This window comes from Artemia franciscana, chromosome 2 (assembly GCF_032884065.1).
Source record: "Artemia franciscana chromosome 2, ASM3288406v1, whole genome shotgun sequence".
Classification (NCBI taxonomy): Eukaryota; Metazoa; Arthropoda; class Branchiopoda; order Anostraca; family Artemiidae; genus Artemia; species Artemia franciscana.
In genome coordinates, this window is record NC_088864.1 from 12,592,622 (window position 1) to 12,612,819 (window position 20,198).

The window sequence follows — 20,198 nt, forward strand, 5'->3', positions numbered from 1 at the left end:
TTCTATGATTGGTTCACACAGCCAAAGATTGATTTTACTTGAGTTTCGTTTTCATTTGCTGGTTTCAAGGGGAAACGTCCTACTGCTAGTTTTTTTATCAGGTGGTCGGGGGGGGGGGAGGGTTAACCAAGAGTTTTTAAAGTATGTGAAAATTAATAATCAGTGCTTAAAATTCCTGTATGACTAGTATGTCAGTTTTCAAACGTTAACAAATTTTGATAATTGTCTAAATCAGAAGTTAATCATAATCATCGTTATCATTAAATTTTATGACTGGTTCACGAAGCCAAAGGTAAATTTTAATTTAGTTTTGTTTTTATATTCTGCATTTAATCTGTCTCTTAAGTGGGCTCTGCCAAAATCCATTTAACGTTCTCTAATGAAAATTTAAAGCTTTTCATCTCGTGTTTACTTACCGCGTTGAAGTCAGTATTTTCAATAATATGGTCTGATATAGAATTTAGAAATACTAGGAAAAAATAAAAATTCAAAATCCGCTTAAAAAAAGAACATAGGAAGTCTGTGGCGGCGCAGTTGGTTTGACCTTAACTTGGTAATGCGGGGCCCAGAAATCAAACCTTGCTGTCACACTGCTGGGCTGACGCAGGGACCTTAGTAGTCAATTTGTGTCGTTAATCCGGTTATTTAAAGAACATAGAAAATTATCGGATGTGTGTTGTTAATGGTTATCAATTCGCTAATGAAGTAGATATAACTGGTACTACAACCAAATAAAATCCATGTAAGCAATAATGTTTTACCTAAAAAAAGTAAATAACTTAGGGCCTTCTGTGATATTCGTGATTACAACATAGTATAGTGCGTATGCACAGAGCAAGTGTGACCCGAGTCGAAGAAATAAACGTTCAAATGGAAATAACTCCACTTATTTAGACAGTGAAAGCAGGTACAAAAGCTTAGATATCTTGATCACATATACAGGGATCATCATCAGTAGAGATACTAAAGTATTAAAGTTAAAAAGTTATTCAAAATCTTGTAAATTTTCTTCGTTGATCTTGCCTAAATGTAAAATGAATTTCCAATGAAGGTGGCAATTTCTTTTCAGTCTTCTAATTGAAAATGAAATGTTGGATTTATATTTGTATACTTGATTGGTCTCACCTTCCCATTTATACTACGCATTTTCGACGTAATACCGTAAATTAGGTATACCTTTCCCAGACCACACTGCCTTTCTACTGATGACGGTCACAGTATATGTGATCGAAATATCTAGATTTTTGTACCCTTTTTTCACTGTCTGAATAAATGAACTTGTCCCCGTTTGAACGGTTGATTTGTTCGTCATAGAAAGGCAGTGTGATCTGGGAAAAGTATACCTAATTTAAGGTATTACGTCGAAAATGAACCTAGTTGAAGGACTAAGACGTCTGGACGAACAGTCTGTTTGCTAGATTTTTGCCATTCTGGTAAACTTTTAAGTAATGCAATTTTTGTGGTGGATCCAACTAATTTACGTTTTATTTCCGACAAATATTGAATAAGTGATGTTTTATGTTCAAAACATCACTCATTGCTTTCACAAGCTTTCAGTTCATGATTGGAATTATTATTATTTTTCTTTTTTTTTAAAGCTTAAAAGATATCTAACCATAAAGGTTAGGGAATAAATACGTTTTGCCAAGTGGCTCTTAACTTTCAGGGAAGCCGACGCTTACGGAGGAGATGGAAGTGATGACGAAAGGAAAGTGGAGGAGGAACAGAAAGCAAAGAAAGAGCGTTTAGATTTAATCAAAGAGCAGTTTGCTTTAAGGAAAGCGGGTGGAGATAAAAAGAAAAGTGGATATGAGATTGGAAAACCAGTTGAATCTGAATTGGTGAAGAATACTCAAATTAAATGTCCTGAAGCAACTGAAAAGAAAGTTACTGGATTAACAATCGCAGTAAGTAGATTCCCTCTGGTCATTGATTCCATTTGATTCCGTAGATTCCATCTGGTCATTCATAGATCAACCCTTACGTTTTGTAAGTTCATGGTTAGGGGAGGAGGATTAAAACTGCTTTCTTATATTCCTCACTTCTTTACGATCAGAGATTATCGTAATAAAATAACAAAATTGAATCGAAATCCAAAAGAACAAAAAGTGAAGGGAAAATATTGGTCAATAATTTATTTACTCTACATTTTTTTTTTTACCGAAAATTATCTCTTGCAATCATTTGCAATTAGATTGTACAACTAAATCCCGCGTTTTATGTCAGTGTTGTCAAGCATCGGATCCAAAAGTTGTATATCAACTTTGAGCACCCCAAACACATGAGCTGCTCTTAATGAGGATCCCCATAGGGGGGAAGGGAGGCCTGGATACGGACAAAACTAGTGCGGCTGACTTTGATGGGCCTGGGGTAGGTGGTGAAGGAACAGGTATCAACTATTGATGTTGCCAACCCAAGGAGAATACAGATGTGAAGCAGTTGTGAATGCCAACTAAGGTAAAGATGTATTTAATAGAGGTTTAGGGGAAAATATAATAACTTCTGGATGGGGAAGGAATTCTCCAGAAATTGTTTGAGGTAGGGAAGTTAAATGTTTAAAAGTCAAATGTCCTGAAGCAACTGAAAAATAAAGTTACTGGATCAACAATTGCAGTAAGTGCATTCCCTCTGGTTACATAGTTCAACCTCTATGTTTTGTAAGTTCATGGCTAGGGGGGGGGGGGTATAAAACTGATTTCTTATATTCCTCACTTCTTTAGGATCAGAGATTACCGTAATAAAACGACAAAATAGAATCGAAATGCAAAAAAAAAATATATATATAAAATAAAAAACTGAAGTGAAAATATTGGTCAATAATCTGTTTTACTCTACCTTTTTTTTGCCGAAAATTATCTCTTGTAATCGTTTGCAATTAGATTGTACAACTGAGTCACACATTTTATGTCAGTGTTGCCAGGCACCAGCTCCGAAAGTTGGACATCAACTTTTGGCACCCCAAACACACAAGCTGCTCTTAATGAGGATCTCCATAGGGGGGAAGGGAGGCCTGGATACGGACAAAACTAGTGCGGCTGACTTTGATGGGCCTAGGGTAGGTGGTAAAGGAACAGGTATCAACTATTGATGTTGCCAACCCAAGGAGAATATAGATGGGAAGCAGTTGCGAATGCCAATCGAGGTAAAGAGGTATTTAATAGAGGTTTGGAGGAAAATATAACAATTTCTGATTGGGGAAAGAATTCTCCAGGAAATGTTTGAGGTAGGGAACAGTTACGATGTTGATTGACCGTAACCGATTTGACAGGGTTGATAATGGTGGTGGTTGAAGAGCGTAACTTGCTTAAGAACTAGTCTTGCTCTTAGCCTCAGTTCAGCAATGATCGAGGCCACTGTGGCCCCCCTCCCCCTTATCCTTCTTCTCCTTACGCTGAAGTTTGACTGTTTATCATAATGTTTTACTAATGAATGTTCTAATAGAAAAACAATGGGATGGAAAGTTTAAATATTTTATCCCAGAGCTTTAAGAATGAGCGGATGAATTGTTAGCATTTGCTTTAGATAATACAAGGTTCAGTTGAAATGCTGTGAAGGGCTACCAGATATGTATATGCGGCTATGTAAAAAGGCTTCGTTTAATATTTTGGCATAAAGAGTGGGAAAAGGTTGACGAGGTGGTAGCAGAGGCTAGGGAATCGCGTGACAATTTGGTAAATTAGTTCTGAAACCTCCAATTGGATCGCAAATATTTTCTTTTTTTTGTACTCTTAGAGAAGAAATTTTGGAAAATTATACCTTTAGAAAAATATGACAAAAAAATCATTATTATGAGATTCTTAGGTTACAGCCGCAGATGACTCTTCCTCGTTGTAAATGCATAAACTGACCTAAAATAAACAACATTAGTACGAGAAAAACATTCGAAATTCCTCTTATTGCTTTAATTATGAAAACTCTGGTTATATACTAAGTACATATTTGATACGTATGTATGCACATAAACGGGATAGTTCCACATTGTTCAAAGGACTCTTAGATTCTTATGAAAACTCCCAACCTCTTATTAAATATAATATTTGCTTAAAATTTCCTCTCTTAGCACTATGCTGAACTTGATTAAGCACAATGACTCCAAATACTATTGATCCAAACTTAAAGCTCTTTTGGATAGCACACTCCCCTTTATATAGGTCCCAAGGACCCCCTCCTCCGAACTAAAAAGTCGACCCTAGTTTACTTTTTATGTTATCTTTCTGTAGACTAGAATGCAACCAAGATTGTTCTAGAGAGTTTAAAATATTTATTTCAAAAGATTATTATCACAAGCTCAGAAGGGTCGAATTCATATGAAAGAGTTCGTTTGTTTCTCAAAGAATTTTGACACAAGCACTGATGATCATATGCCACTACTGATTGTCAGAAAGGTTGAACTTCATCTTGAAGAAATTAAATACTACTTTCTGGGGATTTTAAGAAAAGTTTTCTAATGCAAAAAGGGAAAAATTACAATTTGAAATTATTTTTCAAATTTGTATCGAAACCTGAGATAGAAACTTAAGGAAAGCCTGAAAAGGGATAAGACTGCACCGCTCGAACTCTAATGCTGCTCTATGATTTGCTTACTAAGTTCATTTTGAGGCTGTAATGCATGGGCACTCTTGATATATTTTTAAATATTTTTCTTGAAGAGGGGGGGGGGAGTGGGGGATTTGAGCTGATCTTTTAAGGCATGTATTCCCTCCTCTTAGCCCTATGTATAGATACATTTACCGCTGTAAACTCTGATTTCAATTATTCTCAGTTTGAGTGGGGATTTAGACCCCTCTTACCCTTGATCACCTCCCTACCCTAGGAAGATGTCTGGCTGTTCCCTAAGGGTTGGACCCTAGCGTATTTATGCCTGCACATATTGGTGTTTATTTGAAAGATAATTTTTGAAGTTAAGAGATCGTGTCTAGATCTATTTACCGTTGTAAACTACAATTTCAGATTTATTCTCAGTTTGAGTGGGTATTTGGACCCTCTGTTCCTTGTTGATTTCCCTTCCCTAGGAAAATGTCTTTGGTCGTTTCATAAGGATCGGGTCTTTGCGTATTAATTGCCTTTCACATTGGTGTTTATTTCAGAGATAATTTTTTAACTTTAGAGTCTGAAAATTCTAACGAATGCATTATATGTGTATTTTTTTTTTACCAGCATTATCAGTTTCAGGGAAAAGAGGAAAGAAAGTAAGTTACAGCATCTTAAAATATAATATGTTCCGAGGATGAATGCCAATCATGTATTCAAAATAATTACTGTCTTGTTGCTTTAGTTCAGAATGCTTTAGTTTAATAAGAATCGCAGAATTTCATGTAGGTAAGATGAAAATATTCTATAAAATTTTATCCGATCATGTTTTCATGCTGACGCAAGGGAGATAGTAGAACATTGCTTATGTGGTTGAGAATTCTTCTATTTCTCATCTGTCTCTGATTAGTAATTGTTTCTTTTCTGTTTACTTTTCTATATTTTTCTGTTGTAGGTCAGAGAGAGTTTCTTGAAAATGTTGGCTCAGACGCTATGGAGTAATTACACCAATTTCAAAAACAAAAATCCAGAATTAGATGTGAGATACTATACTGAAAATCATATGGTCACACTTGCATCCGACCTTGAATATGAAACATTTTCGTCCAACCAGGTTCGGGTTATGACTATGTACAGAAGGGGCATGGCGAGTCATGTGAGTCTTTTGGTTTCATTTATTTTTTAATTGTTTTACCACTACTACAACTACTACTAACAACTCACTGCAGCATCAAGCTGCCTAAGGCCAATGCAGCTGTACACGCTCCTCCTCCACAACCTAATCAAAGGTTCTTCCTTTGCCTCCTCCTATGAAGCTGTAACTTCCTTTAAATCCTTTCTCATGACCTCTTTCCATCCCAATCGAAGATTACCAGATTTTTGTTTGGCTCCATATGGATGGCTAAAAAGCAGAATCTTCGGCAGCCCTGTCATATTTAATCCGCTAAACGTGATCCAGTCGTGTTTTACTAATTATTTATTTTTTGTTCTGCTGTAAGGTAGAAAAATAGTAGTATGTTATAATAAATTTCAAATAACCTGTTTTACAAACTTCCAAAGGATGAAATTAGCGGGTGTGGTGGTCTCCTTCTCACTTCTTAAATTTTCGCCAGTGTTGCCAAGGCACAGACAATAAGCTTTTTGCTAATATTTCTAAGTAACTTATGGGATCCAAGCTTTTCCGTGATTTCAGCTTTGCTATATACCAGCAACACTGAAAATCTTGTCTGAGTACGCTCTAATACCAAGTAGAAAACAGTTTCAGAGAGATAAATTCAATTTGGGGATGCAATTCTCAATAAAACTTACATCACTCCAAAACCTGAGCATTTACTATTTTTTCGTCCAGTCTCGTTCGTGCTATGAGTATCTACAAAAGATGTTTTAGGAGTCATCTAAGTTTCTTTTTGGCTTGTTTTTTTTTATCTTTTTTCTTTCTCAATTATTTCTCCCTTATTAAGCTCACTTCAGGTCCGAATTTTTTTAACTTTTTCCGCATGTTTTGGTTTTCGTTTTTGCATTACCTGTGCGCTGAAGACACCATGCTGTTTAGACATGCAAACTTTTCCCAGTGAATTTTACTAGCCTAAAGTCCTATTACCTTTTATTTCCGAGTTTGGAGAAGCAGTGTTCGTCAGCAGGCCAGCCTCAAACGGCTGACATGCCGTCGTTTAGTAGTCGTATAGATAATGTTCCTATTATGCTCTAAGGTTATAGAAAGGGTATTCTTCAGTATGTCAATTTCGAGCGACTTAATTCTTCGACGAGATTAAAATTTGTGCCTATTAATATTGTTTACGTAGTTTATATAATTATATTAATATACTACTGAGTTTAACTTATTTGTTAAATTGATATTGTTAACTTGGCTTCCGATTTGCCAAGTATCTACTTTGCCTACCTCCGTGGGGCGGGAACTCACAAAACGTTATTAGATTCAAAGTAGTGGACCCCGAAGCATCAGTTCCTAGAAGAATCGCGAAACATATTCACAAAGTTGAGTTTTGCCAAAATGAATGGATGCGAGTATTTAAGTATAGTTAAATAATTTGTTTCATTCATTGTCACAAAAATGAATGTGATTTTTTTTTCTCGTTATTTCGTGTTGTTTGGTTTATAGATAGATAGATATTTATTGTAACAAAAGCCACTTTGGGCAATGGCAAAAAAACAAAAAATAACACAAAATAACACCACATGATACCAACACACACAACAGGGTATATAATAATAACAATGAAAAAGCATAACAATTGCAAGAAGAAAACAAACATAATAAGGCACATATCACCATAAATCTAACATAATTATACAAAATGTCGTAGATTTGATCAGTATATTTTATATGTTTTAAAGCTACATTGATCAGGGCTACGAAAAAGAAAAAAGAAACAAGCCCACCATATAAAATAACTTTCAACATTCTTTTCTTGTTCCGCCTATCGTCCACTCTCCAAAAATCTCTCTCTGTGCGGCATGGCTACACGTGCATACCTACCCAAATTCTTAATGTCCATTTTACACTTAATTTTAAAATTGCGACCATCCACTCCTTCCCATTTATCCCACTCCCAAAAGTTTCTACCCTCAAATCCTTCAACTTCTTACATTTGCGCATAAAGTGTTTTAAATAATCATTTTCTCCGCATATCGGGCAAACATACGGACCCTTCTGTGACCTAAACCTCCCCAAATACTTCTTTCTTTCAGCGAAAGCCATAAAATTACTCCTTATTGAAATGATCAACCCTATATCCTCCCCCTGAAGTTCCACTTTAAAATAATATACCTCCCCCCACGCCTCCTTGACCCCCACGTACACACTTAGAGACGCTGCCGCGGTTCGACAATCCTACAATAACTGGATCTTCTGCTCTTGCAGTACATTTTTTACCTCTCTTGCCACGGATCCTACTTCTCCTCCTATTCCTACCCCCTGACTCCAAATTACTGACACCCCACAACTATTCAATATTTTCCTTATTTGATTTGGCCATGGACATTTCCTATGATCATTTATCGTTTCTCTGCATGCTATATTAATATGAAGCTTATTTTAACTGCACTGATATTTGAATTTGTCTTTTAGGTCACTATCGAACTGGGGGCCTACTTTAGACCTCTCAATGAAATATTTATTCCAGCATGGCAGACAAATCATCCAGAAAGAATATTCTTCGGAATCACTCGGAAAATTTATAAAAATTCATAAATTTTCCAGGTTGAGCCCTAGCTTCCCTTCAGGTCATAATTGCCTGACTCATTATCTAATTTAGCTATCATCCTAAGAACCAGGCAGTGTTAGAGGGGGGGGGGGCAACTCCTCCTCTTTTCACTTTCATGTCAGTGTTGATGTGGATTTTGCAGGCAGCCCTTCCCCTCTCTGACATTTAATTATCCTAAATGACAAGTAAACGTAAAATATGTGCAAATTCAGTTAACTGAATTTAACTCCTTACTCAGTCAACTCCTTACTTTCAGTTAAAAAAACGAGTTTTTTTATTTAATTTATAGATTTCTAAAACAAGAAAAGACACGGAAGCGGATGCCCTATTTGATGCCTTACTCAATTTTGAGCCAAGACGTGAACCGTCCCCTCTGCCTACCACTTCTTCTTTAGTTCAAGAGAGCCAGGAGAGTTTAAAAGATGAAAAGAGACTTGGGAGTGTGTTTCGCACAGCAAGTGAGGTTTTAAGGCAGAATAAGAGCAAATTTGAGCAAAGGAAATCAGCTTTTCGAGTCAATCGAAGTCCAACGCGACAATCGAAGTTGAGCAAATATTTTGGGACGTCCAGCCAAGAGGTAAGATTTCTGTTCTATATTCTATATTTACGGTTGTAGTACTTTTTGTATAACATGGAATTATTTTAGAGTAGGTCATCTTACGGGAGAAGTTGTATGGAAAAATGAAACTTGTAGACGATGGACGATGAAGTACCTTAGAAGTAAATAAATTTGTTCACTTGGAAAATGTTATAACCAGGGTTCAGGGAAGATGTCAAAATTAGGTTAACAAAAACACCGTGTGATTTTGCTCAATATATGATAGTATATTTAGTTACTCAATATATTTGCTCAATATATGATAGCATATTTATTTACTCAGTATATTTGCTCAATATATGATAGTATATTTATTTACTCAATATATTTGCTCAATATATGATAGTATATTTATTTACTCAATATATTTGCTAAATATATGATTTGCTCAATATATCAATAAATATAGTGAGGGTTGCTGTACAGAATAGAAAGTTTGTATTCATTGCAATAGCTCTAAGCTTACATGAGCTGGTGAATATTTTAAAAGTAAAATACTTAATAAATCAGAGTTAGAAAATTTTGGAGAACAAAGAGAAACGAACTACATCACAGCCAGTGAAAAGCAAAGAATAGTGTAAACGCTTCGATTGACATCTCCGCCCAAACGTTTTAGGTGCAGAGACTAGATAAAAGCGCACAGGACAATATAAAAAACTGAAATAGATGACGTTCTTTCCAATGCTAAACAAAGTGATTTATTCAGAAGGATTCATTCATATTTATTCATAGACAGAAGGATTTATTCATTAAATTGATAATAAACAAAAAATGGTTACTACCTCCCCTAAAAAGCAAAGCTTGTCCGAGGGGGAGATAGAGAAAACAAAATACATAAAATAAAAGAACACCAGGCCACCGACACCACTAATACCACCACACTCAATTATAAATATAAAAAAACAACATCATTACTTTACTTTTTCTCTGGGAACTACATATCATCATAACCCCCAAAATAAATAAAATAAACGAATGAATCAAAACTCATTATCTACAAAAAACATTTCCTTAATGGTTTTTCGAAATGTAACAGGGTCTCCAATACTCCTTATAGTACTCGTCAAACTATTCCATTTCCGTTTACCTCTATATAAAACAGAAAAACATGAACGGGAAGAAATGCCTCTAGATAAACTTAAATCAACACTACCACTTGTATCGTGTGAATGAACAAAAGACCTAACGCATAATAGATCACTAAAACAGAGTGGTTGAATATCCTGCAGTAATCCAAAAATAAACCACAATACATAAAATTCACGGAGGCTCGAAGCTGGAGGAATTTTCAAGGTTGGATAAAATTTCCGAACAGATTGACGAGGAAGAATCCCTGTTAAAAGCCTAACTGCGTGATTTTGTAGAACTCTTATTGGTTTAAGGATAGATGGGAAAGTGGAGAGCCAAATACTTGAACAATAAAGTATATACGGGTGTATAAAAGAAAAATAAAGATGGCGGAGGACAGATTTAGGAAAAAATGTTTGAGTTTCTTCATTATTCCTAGATTTCTTACCAGAATTTTACTAGTTAAAGTTACATGCTGCTTAAAAGATAAAGTTTCATCAATTACAGTCCCAAGGTATTTAAAAGAAACAGTCCGTTTTATAACTCCATTAGACGTATTTAATTCCTTCATCCATGGGTAAAAATCCAGCAAACGTGAGAAAATGACAAAATTAGACTTGCTTATATTTATCCTTAGTTTATTTACCTTCAGCCAGGTTACAATTTTATCAACTGATTTCCTCATTTGCTTCTCAAGCAGCTGCGCTGTCTTAGCTGTGGTAATTGCTGTTGTCTCATCAGCAAAAAGCAAAACTGTTTTATTAGTGGGGTTAACCGTTAGTTTATTTATTCTGTAACAAAAATTATATAGGTCGTCTTACCCGATTATATAGGTCAATGATGAAGTGCTTGAAGAACTAGAACAGTTTCTGGGCTTGGGCATATGACCAAAGGCATATTCTTATATTGGGCATTTTGTTATAACTAATGATGAAAGATTCAAGGAAAACATTGGAATTAGGTTAACAAAACGTAATGCGTTTTCACTCAATATGCCAGCGTACGGGGAAGCTAAAGTATAGAATAGAATATGCTTATTAATTGTCAAAAGTAAAACAGTTCAAAATAGGGATGATACCTTTTTATTGACAGTGAATAGATATAAAATTGTTTAACTGGATATTTCGAACACATATACAGTGTTCATCATCAGCAGTAAAACTCAACTGATTGATGATGAACACTGTATATGTGTTCGAAATATCCAGTTAAATAATTTTATATCTATTCACTGTCAATAAAAAGGTATCATCCCTATTTTGAACTGTTTTACTTTCGTCATGGAAAGGCAGTGTGGTCTTCGAAGTTATCTACTTATTAATTGTAATAGCTTTAAGTGAACATAGGCAAACCTGTATTTAAAAAAAGGGAGCAAAGAGCTATAAAAAATAGCAGCTACAGCTACAAAACAGTAACACCAAAAAATTAAAGTAGCTAGTTCTATTTCGAGGCTAACACATGTAGATGTACAGGTATAACTCGTATTGAATTTTTTTCCAGGCCTTCCATTTCATTTAGTGAAGAACTCCGCTTGCTATGTTCATTCAACCTTTCACTTGGGTGCCTTCTACCATCACGGTATCTAGATTTGCAGGGATTTTTTTTTTGGATTTGTTCCGAACTTTTCACTTGCATGTCTTCCAGCATTTCTTGCGGAGGACCTCCCTCCCTCTTCCGAACACTTGGACATCGATAATCGGCACTTGGTTAAACAATATAAAGTAACAATTTGAGTAACGTTAGTTTTTGTGCCTGCTGATTGTAGGAGGAGGGGGATTCCTGAGATTGGTCGAAAACCAAGAGATTTATCTAGAATTTTAATTTCAGAATTCTTAATTTGTTCATTCTTTTTCTAATTTTGGTTTTAAATACTGACTAGGATAAGGTTTTTCATGAGTTAAATGAAAGTCTTATGTATTTTGAATAAAATTAAAATAAAAGTTTTGAGTTTTATGCAAACTTATTTTATGTATTCAGTTCATTTGTATTCTTACGAAAATTTCGGCTTTTAGAGTTGTTTATTATAGGCATATGTTGCTCTTTACTTACTCATCACTATTACGAACTTCTTGATTGCTTTCTAGGTGTTGCTTTTTTTAAGTGTTTATTCTTCATTATATATTATATGTGTTTTTAAAGAATTTTTTTCAATTAAAAATGCTGAAAGTGGAAGCTTAAAAAATGAAACGACTGGTCGTGAAGAAGCTTTCCTTGAACAGTTAATGAATATTATGTCTTGTGTAGAGTTGCTCGATTGAATGCTTTGTTCTCTGTAATTGTGATGAGGGAGGTACTCACCAAAAAAAATGTTCACTTAGTATCATGCCATTCTGACCTCTAGCTGGTTATAGACCATTTCTTTCTAAATCTTCCTTGAGGCTTTTTACTAATTAGTATTCCATGAGATCCAACTTGTATTTTACTTGAATGACCTCAAAACTGCCAAAAAAGTACATTTTAGGTCAAAATTATTCTGAAGGCTGAGGCACTCGGGACCAATCTAGACGGGATCCTCCCCCTCGACTATAGTTAGGCATGAATGTGTATTTGACATCAAAACATGCCGATAGCTTTAATTATAAAAAAAAAACTAGTGACCGATGGTGATGCCTGGGTTAGGGTTTTCAGGCAGGTAAATGGAACCCTGCTAGTACTCACAGGTGGGTAAACTCTGATGAAGATACTCAATGCACAAAAATACCAAAAGCTAAATTTAGTCCCTCCTCCACGTCTGAGATGACTGGTCCTTCTCTATCTGGCCCATTTGGAATAAGAAAAAATCTCTAGCTGCACCCATGCATGCTAGAATGGCATTGAAAATTCTTTTTCGACCCAGGTTGCTATCAAAAATATACAGTACCTTCTTTTTTCTCTTTCAAGATGTATTTTGACCGAAAAATGTCTATCTCACTGTTTAAAAGTACAGGGAATACATTCCGTTTGAAATTTCACAAGCTACCCCACTCCCTCCACCCAAATTCTCCCAACCACCCATTAAATATTTTTTTGGGCTTTCTGCGGAAAAAAAGAAAAACGGAAACTATCAATATTAATAAATGCTGTCAGACGGTAACTGGGTTACCCCCCCCCCCGCCATTTCCCCTTCGAAACTTAAATAGATAAACATAAGGTTTGTTGATTAATTAGTAGCTGTGAAACGGATTCAATGACCTTGCAATGACTCGGATTTTTAAAAGGTTGTGATATTCTTATCATTCGTAAAACTGTGTTAATTTTTGTGTTTACGTTGCAACCTCAGATTTTAACTGACAAGCTGAGAAATTCGCTGTAAATTGATATGCTCTGGTATTTACAATTGTTTACATTTTAGGGACCAGATGACAGCACAGAGAAAAAAGAAATGCTCCATGATTATACAGGTCCAAGTATGGAAAGAAATGGGATACATGTAATCGAAGAAGCAGAAGATTCAGCAAATAATCAGATCGATTCACCTTTAAACACTATTAGTATAGAAGAGTACGAGTCGCACTTCACTGAGAAAGAAGAAGATGATGAATATGAACGTAAAGTTGTAAGGGAGTTTAGTACTGACTACATGCATTCAAGTGTCAACGACGGGGTAGATATCTTCGGTACCCCAAAATTGACAAATACTCATGCTGAATTTAGTAGTCGTAAAAATACATCACCACCTTATGAACTTGTTGTGAAAAAGGAAACAGAAAGCGAAAATTTCGAATGTAAAAACATTGATAATCCAACTTTGAATGGCATAAAAGAAGAAATTACTGTCAAAGAAGAGAAGAGCTGTGATATTGTTAAAGCAGAGAAAAATCAAAAGAAAAATCGTATGAATGGGAAGAGCGATATTTTTCGTGAAGGAAGTTCTAATTCGGAAATGATTAAGATAAGTGAAAAACATGCTAAGATAAAAAGGGAGCAAATGGAACAAACTATAGCCCCAAAGATTGTTGAAAAAAGAAAAGACACAAAAAAGGAAGAGGTGAAAAAGGAGCACAGAAAACATGATGAAGTGAAACCTCCAAGTGAGAAAAGACTTGATAAGACAGTTGTTAGTGAATTGGTTGTTCGGCATTTAATGCCGGCTTATAAAAAGAAGCTTCTTGGTGACAAGGAGGAATTTAAAATTTTAGCAAAATCATTGACACATCAAGCATTAACAGATAAAAAATCTATACGAGGTAAGAATGCTTTCTTGTTGCTTACATTCTTGTTATTAATTTAAAAAAAGTACTTTCCACGAACACAAAAGTTTTCCACAGAAAACTAAACCAATGATGAGCGGAAATAAAGTAAAAATTAAGTAAAAAGAAATTGAAAATTTCAATAAATAACCAAGAAAACTCAAAACAAGCAGAAACTATCATAAAGAGGAATAGGGCTAATGCCTAAAAGACAAGAACGTAATTTGCACTATGATTCAATTTTTAATATTATATATACTATTTGCTATAAAGTTATAATTATATTATTGGTATCAATTAGCTCTTGTTTTGTTAGTCATTTTGTAATAATATTAGACTGCTTACTCTTTAAAATTAGTCATTTTATAAATTACTCTATAATAATTATGATACTTTCTTTGCAAATTATTTACTATTTCCGTAATACTGTTTTGTTGCTTACTTTCTTATGTTGTTTTTGGTAATTTTTAAATTTTTAGTGCCTTAGAATTGCTTTGTCTGCGGTTGAAGTAATTTTGTTACTCAAAGAGAAATCACAGACTGGGACACCGGGACACAAAAGTAGTTTTGTTTCATTTATTTGCAGCAGATTTCTATATGTTTTATTCTATTTATCTGTTTTATCTTTGTTTTTGGTTTTGTTTCATTTATTTGCAGGGACACAGGGAGTATAAATGACGACCAGGACCTAAGTTAAAAAAAAACTAAAAAAATAAAAAAAAGGTAAAAACTACAAAAAAACTAAAAAGAAAAAAAAAACTAAAAACTAATAAAAAAACTAAAAAAGCTAAAAAACTAATATAAATGACGCCCGGGACACTCAAAGAGAAATCACAGACTGGGACACCGGGACACAAAAGTAGTTTTGTTTCATTTATTTGCAGCGGATTTCTATATGTTTTATTCTATTTATCTGTTTTATCTTTGTTTTTGGTTTTGTTTCATTTATTTGCAGGGACACAGGGAGTATAAATGACGACCAGGACCTAAGTTAAAAAAACTAAAAAAATGAAAAAAAGGTAAAAACTACAAAAAAAACTAAATAAAAAAACTAAAAAAGCTAAAAACTAATATAAATGACGCCCGGGACACTCAAAGAGAAATCACAGATTGGGACACCGGGACACAAAAGTAGTTTTGTTTCATTTATTTGCAGCAGATTTCTATATGTTTTATTCTATTTATCTGTTTTATCTTTGTTTTTGGTTTTGTTTCATTTATTTGCAGGGACACAGGGAGTATAAATGACGACCAGGACCTAAATTAAAAAAAAAACTAAAAAAATAAAAAAAAATAAAAAAGCTAAAAAACTAATATAAATGACGCCCGGGACACTCAAAGAGAAATCACAGACTGGGACACCGGGACACAAAAGTAGTTTTGTTTCATTTATTTGCAGCAGATTTCTATATGTTTTATTCTATTTATCTGTTTTATCTTTGTTTTTGGTTTTGTTTCATTTATTTGCAGGGACACAGGGAGTATAAATGACGACCAGGACCTAAGTTGAAAAAAAACTAAAAAAATAAAAAAAAGGTAAAAACTACAAAAAAACTAAAAAGAAAAAAAAACTAAAAACCAATAAAAAAACTAAAAAAGCTAAAAAACTAATATAAATGACGCCCGGGACACTCAAAGAGAAATCACAGACTGGGACACCGGGACACAAAAGTAGTTTTGTTTCATTTATTTGCAGCAGATTTCTATATGTTTTATTCTATTTATCTGTTTTATCTTTGTTTTTGGTTTTGTTTCATTTATTTGCAGGGACACAGGGAGTATAAATGACGACCAGGACCTAAGTTAAAAAAAAACTAAAAAAATAAAAAAAAGGTAAAAACTACAAAAAAACTAAAAAGAAAAAAAAAACTAAAAACTAATAAAAAAACTAAAAAAATAAAAAACTAATATAAATGACGCCCGGGACACTCAAAGAGAAATCACAGACTGGGACACCGGGACACAAAAGTAGTTTTGTTTCATTTATTTGCAGCGGATTTCTATATGTTTTATTCTATTTATCTGTTTTATCTTTGTTTTTGGTTTTGTTTCATTTATTTGCAGGGACACAGGGAGTATAAATGACGACCAGGACCTAAGTTAAAAAAAACTAAAAAAATGAAAAAAAGGTAAAAACTACAAAAAAACTAAAAAGAAAAAAAAACTAAAAACTAATAAAAAAAACTAAAAAAGCTAAAAAACTAATATAAATGACGCCCGGGACACTCAAAGAGAAATCACAGACTGGGACACCGGGACACAAAAGTAGTTTTGTTTCATTTATTTGCAGCAGATTTCTATATGTTTTATTCTATTTATCTGTTTTATCTTTGTTTTTGGTTTTGTTTCATTTATTTGCAGGGACACAGGGAGTATAAATGACGACCAGGACCTAAGTTAAAAAAAAACTAAAAAAATAAAAAAAAGGTAAAAACTACAAAAAAACTAAAAAGAAAAAAAACTAAAAACTAATAAAAAAAACTAAAAAAGCTAAAAAACTAATACAAATGACGCCCGGGACACTCAAAGAGAAATCACAGACTGGGACACCGGGACACAAAAGTAGTTTTGTTTCATTTATTTGCAGCAGATTTCTATATGTTTTATTCTATTTATCTGTTTTATCTTTGTTTTTGGTTTTGTTTCATTTATTTGCAGGGACACAGGGAGTATAAATGACGACCAGGACCTAAGTTAAAAAAAAACTAAAAAAATAAAAAAAAGGTAAAAACTACAAAAAAACTAAAAAGAAAAAAAAACTAAAAACTAATAAAAAACTAAAAAAGCTAAAAAACTAATATAAATGACGCCCGGGACACTCAAAGAGAAATCACAGACTGGGACACCGGGACACAAAAGTAATTTTGTTTCATTTATTTGCAGCAGATTTCTATATGTTTTATTCTATTTATCTGTTTTATCTTTGTTTTTGGTTTTGTCAAGACTAATCTTACCAATTTTCAGTTTAACGACCCAATAAAAAGAAATATAAAATATTATTAAAACATATATATAGTAGTCTAATACAATTTATTATGTACTAAATATATTTATCCTGGACTCGGCTGTTCTATGGATATCATGGTAGGTTTGGGGGATATTTCTTTGCTGCTAGAAAGCCATATAAATTTAGCCTTCTTTCTGTGATATCAATGAAGGAAGTAGATCCCTCTTTATTAACCCTTTATACTTTGTAAGCTGACATGGGTATTTCCTAAAACTAAAGGTAAAATTAAAGGGTATATTGTAATCGTATGCTTCAATGCACTAAGAATTCTGCTGAATTTCTGCTTTGGTGACTCGTCTTCTGATGAGTCACTTGCCAATGACAAATAGCCTTCGTTGAGAAGGAAATTAGGAGTTTAGGTAAAATGAAGAAGAATTATTTTAAAAGTAGAATAGCCCAGGGTGTTTTTTCACGGTTGAATAAAGTTGGGAAAAATAGGGATATAAGTTTGTAAACCAAAATCAGAATATTGGAAGCTACAGTGATAACAGTGGCCAAGTATGGTTCTTATACATGGAGGATTCGAAAGAAGGAGGAGGATTTGTTACTTGCATGCCTGAGGAATTTTTAATGGATAATTTTTGGTGCCCATTTGACTATCATATACATATCTTGTATATCAAACAAGAAAATGCTCAGAAATATGGTTCTATCCCAGTCTTTTAGGACTGCAATGAGAGAAAGACTGGGAAGCTAGGACATGTTTTTAAAATAAAGGATGAATGATTGCCAAAGATCGTTCTTTTCGGTCATTCATCTAGGACCATAGGAAAAGCAGGGCGTGCCCAAATAGGGTGTGAAGAAGAAGCAGGGAAAATTTGAAAAAAAAATTGGTACTTCTTAGGAAGGAGCAAATAGTGAAGCGTTGAATAGATTCAGGGATGAAGAGTTTGATCAGCTGATTTGGCCTCAGGCGACTTAGGCCTTAGGCGACTTGGCCTCAGGTAGTAGCAAGATGAATAAACTCTTCTTGGTTGATGCTTTCTTTAAAATTTAATCAAGCTTATATAAAAGTCAAAGAAAAAGAATGGGGAAAAGGTTTCTCCTAGCCGTCAGTATTATAGCCTCTCACTAAAATGCTATTATGGTAAAGGTTGCAGTCTCCGAAATGCGGTTAGATAATTTAGGCCAATGCTACTTCAGAAACAATTTTTAGCAAGTGTTTGGAATGGCCGCAGTTATGTCATTATGTTCCGTCAGTGATTCGATTAGATACCCTACCCATCTATACGGAATTTGATGAATGCGATTGATACCCACAGATAACAATGCTCACATTTTCAAACTTGATACTGATTAAAACTTCTGTAATTGATGCTATTCTAGTAATTAAATGTTCCTGAATTGATTCCTGCTATTAGCTTGTTTCTAGCGTTCGCCTTTTTAAGTTGAAATGTATTAAATAATAATAATAATAATTTATTTATTTCTATGAGACATAATTATCATTTCATCATTATATATATGATATTTATATAATGATGAAAATGATAATTTATTTTTAAATGACAACCGCCAACATCTTCTAATATTCTAAAAAATAGTCACCCCCCCCCACCTTTTTTTAATGTTGTACTCCTCTTTGCTTGGCATTTTATGAGTTTTTATGCTTATTAAATGCATGCCTTCTAGGTAATGAGTAATCCCAAATTGATACTGGTTAAAACTTTTGTAATTGATGCTATTCTAGTAGTTAAATGCTCCTGAATTAGCTTCTTCTATTAGCTTGTCTTTAGTGTTCACCTTGTTAGGTTTAGATGTATTAAATAATGATGAATTGATTACTTATTTATAAATGACACTTGCCAGTATCTTCTAATATTCTAAAAAAAAGTCACCCCCCCCCCTTTTTTTTGCCTAGCATTTTATGAATTTTTATCCTTAGGAAATTCATGCCTTTTAGGTAATGAGTAATCCCAAATTCTCTGTACTCTGGGTCTTTTAATACACACTCTCTATCAGTGTCTCATTTAGCTATCACAAGATTTGGAAGTGTAATTTTCCCTGAAATGCGTTAACCCTTTCAGAATCGTTCCCAGGGAAAACGGGGGGAGTGTAGGGGTCTGACAATTATGTCAATTGCCATAGTAATAGTAGAACTGTTCATAAACCAGACCTAACAACAAAATTGACCGCTCTGCACAGAAAGTTTTCAGTCTCAACATACCTCCCTTATTGTCGCCCTCCCACATCCCTCCCTCATTGTCGCCCTCCCACATCCCTACCTCACTGTCGCCCTCCCAAATTCCTTCCTCATTGTCGCACTCCCACATCCCTCCCTCATTGTCGCCGTATCATGATTTGATTTGGTTGTTTCGGTAATTGATTTTTTTCATGCTTAGATTTACGTTTTGGTTTAATTTCGTTTCTTGTTTTAATCACTTAAGTAATTGAACTACTCATTTCAATTACTCCAAGAATATAATGTATTTTTCATTGGTGTGGGCTATGAATAAATTATTATGATTATTTATGATAAATGATGATGATTTATTGAAAAGGATAATAAAATACGTTGATAATATAACTCTGATATATATAATGATAGCCCATTGTTGGCTTTACATCAACCTAATCTGTTCCAGAATTAGAACCTATCCAACTCTCTTACTGATGCTGTTACATTCTTTCAGGTGAAAAAGACATACAGGAGTTCGTAGAAAACTTTTGCACTGCTCTGGAAAAGTAATTTATGCTTGAGAAGAAGTTCCAGAGAAGATTGTTGATATTTTTATTTATGTTTTAGTTTTTTCGGAAAAAAATCTCTAATTTTATATTGTTCCCTGATTTTTTTTTCCTTAAGTAGATCACAACCTTGGTTACAGACTAATGGTATTTTCATATGTCTTAGAACATTTTACACTGGTGTAACTGAAGACTTTACCTTCTTGCAGAGGAAATTTAGTCCGTAATATAGGCAGTGCCGAGTAAACTCGGCTTCCTCATGTTACGTTTAAGTTAGTTTATTTTATTGACAAGCTGACATAGCGACAATGAAATGGTATCGCTGGATGAAGAATTTAAAAGTTTGAAAATCAATCAACAAACTTTTTTTAGAAATACTTTCACGTCGTGTTTTCATTATAAGCGGTCTTGCTGCA

The 20,198-nt window shown here is 34.0% G+C and overlaps 1 protein-coding gene across 1 annotated transcript in view; it reads left to right on the forward strand.

Annotated features, from left to right (window-relative positions):
• Positions 1–19,871, forward strand: part of LOC136037389 (ATP-dependent DNA helicase Q5-like) — a 94,855-nt gene extending 74,984 nt beyond the window's left edge. The window contains exons 9-13 of the mRNA XM_065720129.1: positions 1,667–1,907; positions 5,486–5,686; positions 8,545–8,832; positions 13,253–14,087; positions 19,731–19,871. Coding sequence (XP_065576201.1) covers positions 1,667–1,907; positions 5,486–5,686; positions 8,545–8,832; positions 13,253–14,087; positions 19,731–19,786 — 1,621 coding nt within the window. The 3' untranslated portion in view covers positions 19,787–19,871. The remainder of the gene's footprint in view (positions 1–1,666; positions 1,908–5,485; positions 5,687–8,544; positions 8,833–13,252; positions 14,088–19,730) is intronic.
• Positions 19,872–20,198: the final 327 nt, after the last annotated feature.